This window comes from Oncorhynchus gorbuscha, linkage group LG03 (genome assembly GCF_021184085.1).
Source record: "Oncorhynchus gorbuscha isolate QuinsamMale2020 ecotype Even-year linkage group LG03, OgorEven_v1.0, whole genome shotgun sequence".
Classification (NCBI taxonomy): Eukaryota; Metazoa; Chordata; class Actinopteri; order Salmoniformes; family Salmonidae; genus Oncorhynchus; species Oncorhynchus gorbuscha.
Window position 1 is genome coordinate 96,481,777 of NC_060175.1, and position 8,444 is coordinate 96,490,220.

Genomic DNA, 8,444 nt, shown 5'->3' on the forward strand with positions numbered 1-8,444 from the left:
ATGTACCCCCATGGCCCCCTCTATGTACCCTCCATGGTCTCCTCTATGTACCCTCCATGGTCTCCTCTATGTACCCCCACGGCCCCCTCTATGTACCCTCCATGGTCTCCTCTATGTACCCCCACGGCCCCCTCTATGTACCCCCATGGCCCCCTCTATGTACCCTCCATGGTCTCCTCTATGTACCCTCCATGGTCTCCTCTATGTACCCCCACGGCCCCCTCTATGTACCCTCCTTGGTCTCCTTTATGTACCCTCCATGGTCTCCTCTATGTACCCCCACGGCCCCCTCTATGTACCCCCACGGCCCCTCTATGTACCCTCCATGGTCTCCTCTATGTACCCTCCATGGTCTCCTCTATGTACCCCCCACGGCCCCTCTATGTACCCTCCATGGTCTCCTCTATGTACCCCCACGGCCCCCTCTATGCACCCTCCATGGTCTCCTCTGTGTACCCTCCATGGTCTCCTCTATGTACCCCCCACGGCCCCTCTATGTACCCTCCATGGTCTCCTCTATGTACCCCCACGGCCCCCTCTATGTACCCTCCATGGTCTCCTCTATGTACCCTCCATGGCCTCCTCTATGTACCCTCCATGGTCTCCTCGATGTACCCTCCATGGTCTCCTCTATGTATCCTCCATGGTCTCCTCTATGTACCCCCACGGCCCCCTCTATGTACCCTCCATGGTCTCCTCTATGTACCCTCCATGGTCTCCTCTATGTACCCTCCATGGTCTCCTCTATGTACCCTCCATGGTCTCCTCTATGTACCCCCACGGCCCCCTCTATGTACCCCCACGGCCCCCTCTATGTACCCTCCATGGTCTCCTCTATGTACCCTCCATGGTCTCCTCTATGTACCCCCACGGCCCCCTCTATGTACCCTCCATGGTCTCCTCTATGTACCCTCGTACTTATATGTCACTTGTATGTGTCTATGCTGCTTTATAGATGAACTACATTTTACATTTACATTTTAGTCATTTAGCAGACGGTTTTATCCAGAGCGACTTACAGGAGCAACATCGGCAGACTTTTCTCTGGGATACGAACTACTATGCCATATACATTCTCACTGCTTGAAATTCAAACTTTCTTCTGAGAAGGATTGCATTGCATCAGAGGACATCTGCATACTTCAGAGCTGGAAACTCAAAGTGTCTATCGACGTACCACTGGGCCACAGTGAACGATAGTCTAACAGGGAACAGATGGAGTGACAGAGGACATCTACATATTTCAGAGCTGGAAACTCAAAGTGTCTATCGACGTGCCACTGGGCCACAGTGAACGATAGTCTAACAGGGAACTGACGGAGTGACAGAAGTGAATCAAATAAAAACCAGAAGAAAGGATCTATGGAAGCATCAGTATATCAGCTGTTTCAACATTTCCCATCATCCTCCCCTACAGTACCACTGATACATGTCTCACTCTTCCCTGTCCGCAGACAGACAAAGCATTGGAGGAGTATTATAGAATTTTAACTGACATTGATCTGTGAAGGATATGGATATACAGGATATGGATATACAGGATATGGATATACAGGATATGGATATACAGGATATGGATATACAGGATATGGCATCAAACATTGCCTGTTCGTACTGCCACAACAACAAGAGGGAGTTTGTTGGAGACCACAGGTAAGGGTGGTAACCGTAGCAACAAAGGTAAAGGTAGTAAACATTTGATGTAAAAACCAGGGTCTCTTAATAAGACCCCGATTAGGTTTCTTTAGAACGGTCTGAAAAGTGTCTTTGAAATCTGTGCATCCTCATTCTTATTCTGAAGATATATTCCTGATAGAACTCAGCAAAAACTATGCTTGTCCCTCTCAGAATAAAATCTAATCAAATTCTACTTTGTGTTTTTCATAAATGTGCCAGAATAGAGGTTTGCCTCTGAGGGTGTAACTACATACTCAAGTAAAATCCCAAATGGGCGTCATAAAAAGATCGGTCTGGCAGTTGAAAAGCAACATTATAGTGAACGGTAGGTCACACCACTTGATGCCGTCAATATTGTATATATAGACATATATGTGTCATATATATATCAATCCTTTTCCAGTTCTATTTCTCATAACCATTTGTCCAGTGGACTGCCTCAAACGTATGGTCGAGCCATTAGTGTCTCGTGGACTATGATTACATCATGCATGATTCCTGATGAAAACATGCCTTCATGCAAGTCTTATCTATGCATTGAACGAGCACAATAATTTATCTGAGACTCAGTCGGTCAGAGCGAGTCCCCACCCTTCTTCAGCCCAAGTCTCAACACTGACTTGTGCCCCCTAACCAGTCTGACAGTATGAAAGCCCATGTATGAAATGTATTTTTCATAATGTTCGTATAACTAAGCGAGAGAAGATGAAAAGAGACCAGTGTGACATGGGCTAAATGTTATTTGTTCTCATTTTTTTTGCTGCTCAAATAATGTAAAGATAAAAGTATTTTCAGCACAAACTGTTCTGTTTTCTTTCTTTCTCTAAACGTTCATTCTTCGTATTTAAAACTTGAAAAGAACGACAGTGCAGGAAGTGGATGTTACTGAGACCATGTCAGACTGCGTAGTAGAACAGTTCTAGAAGGTTCTGTAACATAGGTTCCGTCCCGTTCCTCTCCTGAGGTGCTCCCATAGTGGTGGACATTTCGCTGCAGGGGCTCATCCACACAGGGTACTGGCAGTCAGAGACTCAATTGTGCCAATAAATCTCCCTCCATCTTGTTTGCAGAGGTTTCTCCCTTCTTTTCGATGATCCTGAACATATATTTTAATATATAGAATGCCAATGGCGGGCACACTATTATTGAGTTATTATTGATCATTATTTATATTATCGTTGTTCTTCCTCACATTATTTCCAAGAAATAAAGAAGACATTTATCATCAGGCAGTAAAATCCTTTAGTGATAATGATGGTGTCCTAACTAAATTCTTATCGTGGGAAACATGTACATCGCCATCTGTGTTTTGCTTCAACTGACCCTATCTATCCAACGCCGAATCTTGATCCTTCATTTTGTGTTAAACTGAAGTCTGTAAAAAAAAATGTGTAGTTTTCGTACATTTTTTTAAAACTTGCAAATTATATTTTTTCTACATTTGTCTGTTTATTGGGCTCAGAGTCCCTTCTGGCTGTGTGTATTATTGTAATAATGACAGTCACTGAACCCTGACTAAAATTTTGATTCCCGCTCATCTTTTTTATTTCTTTCCCTCTCTCTCCTCTCTCCCTCGTTCTCTTCCCGTTTCTCCTTGTCAGGTTTGATCACGCTGTCGTACGAGGGAAGAGAGGCGGTGGAGAGTGTGCTCTCTTTCTTCTCCTCGTTGTTGGTCCCACCATTCTCCAGCTTGGTCTTCGGCCTGCACTTGCAGATGAAGCCCCGTTTGAGGAGGTGAGCGCGGTAGGCTTTCTGGATGCAACGTGCGGATATGTCCTCCTGGCGCCGGCGCAGTGTCGTGGTGATGGGCTCGTACGACACCTTGGAGGGGTTGGCCTGCACGAAGCGCTCCTCCATCTGCGTGCGTAGCATGTCCAGCTCGCCACTGTCGCCCAGCACACGCTTGGTGAAGGCAAACAGGATGTCCAGGCAGTGGATGCGGTCGCCGCTGACCATGGGCATGTCCATGGCGATCAGCTCGATGGTGTTGGGCTTGGGAATGCGGAGAGGGTGCTCCAGGGTGTCTGCGAAGTCACTCAGCTTTGCGAAGGTGATGAACTGGGAAGCGGCGGGGTCAAATTTCTCCCAGATTTCATAGAACGTCTCAAAGTCGTCTTCACTGAGCGGGTCGGCGCTCTCTTCTGTTGCTACACTGAAATTCTCTAAGATGATGGCGATGTACATGTTGACTACGACAAGGAAGGAAATAATGATATACATCACAAAGAAAAATATGCCAACTGAGGGGTTGCCGCAGTTGCCTGTAGACGGTGCACCTGGGTTCTCCATGGTTGAGTCGCAGTCAGGAGGGTAGTTGAGGATGGGGAGCAAGAGACCATCCCAGCCTGCAGACGTGGTGATCATGAATAAGCAGATCATGCTGTTCCCGAATGTCTCAAAGTTATACATGTCGTCTATCCCGGCCCCGTGTTTGACGTAGCCGAAGTTGGACATTCCGAAGATGCTGAAGATGAACATCACCAGGAAGAGCAGGAGGCCGATGTTGAACAGGGCAGGAAGTGACATCATCAAGGCGAAGAGTAAAGTCCGTATGCCCTTGGCCCCTTTGATCAGACGCAGGATGCGGCCGATTCGAGCCAATCGGATGACCCTGAAGAGGGTCGGCGATACGAAGTACTTCTCAATGATGTCAGCCAGGAACATGCCTGTGGAGGAAGAGGGTGGAGAAGACAAGACACTCAGGGACAACAACGTTAGCAGACATGACTCAACTAGGGCTGTGGCAGTCATGACATTTTGTCAGCCGGTTATTGTCATGCAAAAGACTGCCGGTCTCACTGTAATTGATTGCTAATTAACAACATGAAATATGTTTAGCATCTGTAGGCCTCCATGCATTACAAGCCGTTGATAGGTGCGTTTGTAACATCTACATTTAAAAACATATAATAAATACATGTAATATACACCATCACAATACATCCATTATATATTTTAGTCAGGTCTAAAGAAACATTAAGATATGAATATTTTTTTTCAGAAGAACAGAATATGAGTTGGCCTACTGTAGTGCTATGTTATCTATGTTAACTATGTTATCTATTTTAACTATGTTATCTATGCTCCATGCGAATGCGCATATTAAGGAGCTATGTTGAGCATAAAAGTGATCATTTGAAACAGGTCCTATATGTCTGCTAGATTTTGAGTTATTTGGCAACTATAATTGTCAATGATACAAACCTGAGAATCAAAACATATAGGGGCAGCATAATGTGACTATAGACTATCGATGATTTGAGAAATTAGCAAGAAAGTGGCGCTCTGTTCCTTGCCTCAGGCTGCACAGCTGTTCTCTCATCAAGTGATCATATTTTCACCCGTCAGACTATTCTCAATTTAATCTTGTCTTTATTTATATGCAACATTAGCTGAGATGTAGAATGGCCCAAATGGGAAGGAACAGAGCAGTAGGGAAATTAATGTCATTTGTATGCAGTCAAATAGCGAATGGAGGGCACCAGCTTTCCTACCAGCCTGTTTTGTAGGCTACTTCAGTTATATAGTGGGTCATGTGCTTTCCTACCAGCCCGTTTTGTAGGCTACTTCAGTTATATAGTGGGTCATGTGCTTTCCTACCAGCCCGTTTTGTAGGCTACTTCAGTTATATAGTGGGTCATGTGTTTTCCTACCAGCCCGTTCTGTAGGCTACTTCAGTTATATAGTGGGTCATGTGCTTTCCTACCAGCCCGTTTTGTAGGCTACTTCAGTTATATAGTGGGTCATGTGCTTTCCTACCAGCCCGTTTTGTAGGCTACTTCAGTTATATAGTGGGTCATGTGTTTTCCTACCAGCCCGTTCTGTAGGCTACTTCAGTTATATAGTGGGTCATGTGCTTTCCTACCAGCCCGTTTTGTAGGCTACTTCAGTTATATAGTGGGTCATGTGCTTTCCTACCAGCCCGTTTTGTAGGCTACTTCAGTTATATAGTGGGTCATGTGCTTTCCTACCAGCCCGTTTTGTAGGCTACTTCAGTTATATAGTGGGTCATGTGCTTTCCTACCAGCCCGTTTTGTAGGCTACTTCAGTTATATAGTGGGTCATGTGCTTTCCTACCAGCCCGTTTTGTAGGCTACTTCAGTTATATAGTGGGTCATGTGCTTTCCTACCAGCCCGTTTTGTAGGCTACTTCAGTTATATAGTGGGTCATGTGCTTTCCTACCAGCCCGTTTTGTAGGCTACTTCAGTTATATAGTGGGTCATGTGCTTTCCTACCAGCCCGTTTTGTAGGCTACTTCAGTTATATAGTGGGTCATGTGCTTTCCTACCAGCCCGTTTTGTAGGCTACTTCAGTTATATAGTGGGTCATGTGCTTTCCTACCAGCACGTTTTGTAGGCAACTTCAGTTATATAGTGGGTCATGTGCTTTCCTACCAGCCCGTTTTGTAGGCTACTTCAGTTATATAGTGGGCCATGTGCTTTCCTACCAGCCCGTTTTGTAGGCTACTTCAGTTATATAGTGGGTCATGTGCTTTCCTACCAGCCCGTTTTGTAGGCTACTTCAGTTATATAGTGGGTCATGTACTTTCCTACCAGCCGTTTTGTAGGCTACTTCAGTTATATAGTGGGTCATGTGCTTTCCTACCAGCCGTTTTGTAGGCTACTTCAGTTATATAGTGGGTCATGTGCTTTCCTACCAGCCCGTTTTGTAGGCTACTTCAGTTATATTGTGGGTCATGTGCTTTCCTACCAGCCGTTTTGTAGGCTACTTCAGTTATATAGGGGGTCATGTGCTTTCCTACCAGCCATTTTGTAGGCTACTTCAGTTATATAGTGGGTCATGTGCTTTCCTACCAGCCCGTTTTGTAGGCTACTTCAGTTATATAGTGGGTCATGTGCTTTCCTACCAGCCCGTTTTGTAGGCTACTTCAGTTATATAGTGGGTCATGTGCTTTCCTACCAGCCCGTTTTGTAGGCTACTTCAGTTATATTGTGGGTCATGTGCTTTCCTACCAGCCGTTTTGTAGGCTACTTCAGTTATATAGGGGGTCATGTGCTTTCCTACCAGCCATTTTGTAGGCTACTTCAGTTATATAGTGGGTCATGTGCTTTCCTACCAGCCCGTTTTGTAGGCTACTTCAGTTATATAGTGGGTCATGTGCTTTCCTACCAGTCCGTTTTGTAGGCTACATCAGTTATATAGTGGGTCATGTGCTTTCCTACCAGCCCGTTTTGTAGGCTACTTCAGTTATATAGTGGGTCATGTGCTTTCCTACCAGCCCGTTTTGTAGGCTACTTCAGTTATATAGTGGGTCATGTGCTTTCCTACCAGCCCGTTTTGTAGGCTACTTCAGTTATATAGTGGGTCATGTGCTTTGAGAAATAAATATAAAGAACACTTATTTCACTCCACGCATTAACTATTTGAGGAGCATGCTCTCACTACATGACAGATGATATTCCTGTTTGAGGAGCATGCTCTCACTGTCTGACAGGTGATATTCCTGTTTGAGGAGCATGCTCTCACTGCCTGACAGATGATATTCCTGTTTGAGGAGCATGCTCTCACTGCCCGACAGATGATATTCCTGTTTGAGGAGCATGCTCTCACTGCCCGAGAGATGATATTCCTGTTTGAGGAGCATGCTCTCACTGCCCGAGAGATGATATTCCTGTTTGAGGAGCATGCTCTCACTGTCTGACAGGTGATATTCCTGTTTGAGGAGCATGCTCTCACTGCCTGAAAGGTGATATTCCTGCCTCTTGCTGCCCGACAGGTGATATTCCTGTTTGAGGAGCATGCTCTCACTGTCTGACAGGTGATATTCTTGTTTGAGGAGCATGCTCTCACTGTCTGACAGGTGATATTCTTGTTTGAGGAGCATGCGTTCACTGCCCGACAGGTGATATTCTTGTTTGAGGAGCATGCTCTCACTGCCTGACAGGTGATATTCCTGTTTGAGGAGCATGCTCTCACTGCCTGACAGGTGATATTCCTGTTTGAGGAGCATGCTCTCACTGCCTGACAGGTGATATTCTTGTTTGAGGAGCATGCTCTCACTGTCTGACAGGTGATATTCCTGTTTGAGGAGCATGCTCTCACTGCCTGACAGGTGATATTCCTGCCTCTTGCTGCCCGACAGGTGATATTCCCGTTTGAGGAGCATGCTCTCACTGCCTGACAGGTGATATTCCTGTTTGAGGAGCATGCTCTCACTGCCTGACAGGTGATATTCCTGTTTGAGGAGCATGCTCTCACTGCCTGACAGGTGATATTCCTGTTTGAGGAGCATGCTCTCACTGCCTGACAGGTGATATTCCTGTTTGAGGAGCATGCTCTCACTGCCTGACAGGTGATATTCCTGTTTGAGGAGCATGCTCTCACTGCCTGACAGGTGATATTCCTGTTTGAGGAGCATGCTCTCACTGCCTGACAGGTGATATTCCTGTTTGAGGAGCATGCTCTCACTGCCTGAAAGGTGATATTCCTGCCTCTTGCTGCCCGACAGGTGATATTCCCGTTTGAGGAGCATGCTCTCACTGCCTGACAGGTGATATTCCTGTTTGAGGAGCATGCACTAACTGCCTGACAGGTGATATTCCTGTTTGAGGAGCATGCTCTCACTGCCTGACAGGTGATATTCCTGTTTGAGGAGCATGCTCTCACTGCCTGAAAGGTGATATTCCTGCCTCTTGCTGCCCGACAGGTGATATTCCCGTTTGAGGAGCATGCTCTCACTGCCTGACAGGTGATATTCCTGTTTGAGGAGCATGCTCTCACTGCCTGACAGGTGATATTCCTGTTT

At 45.9% G+C, this 8,444-nt stretch overlaps 1 protein-coding gene across 1 annotated transcript in view; it reads right to left on the reverse strand.

Moving 5' to 3' along the window:
• Positions 1 to 844: 844 nt before the first annotated feature.
• The window catches only part of LOC124032316 (sodium channel protein type 8 subunit alpha-like), a 126,144-nt gene continuing 118,544 nt past the window's right edge, over positions 845 to 8,444 (reverse strand). The window contains exon 27 of the mRNA XM_046344625.1: positions 845 to 4,343. Coding sequence (XP_046200581.1) covers positions 3,193 to 4,343 — 1,151 coding nt within the window. The 3' untranslated portion in view covers positions 845 to 3,192. The remainder of the gene's footprint in view (positions 4,344 to 8,444) is intronic.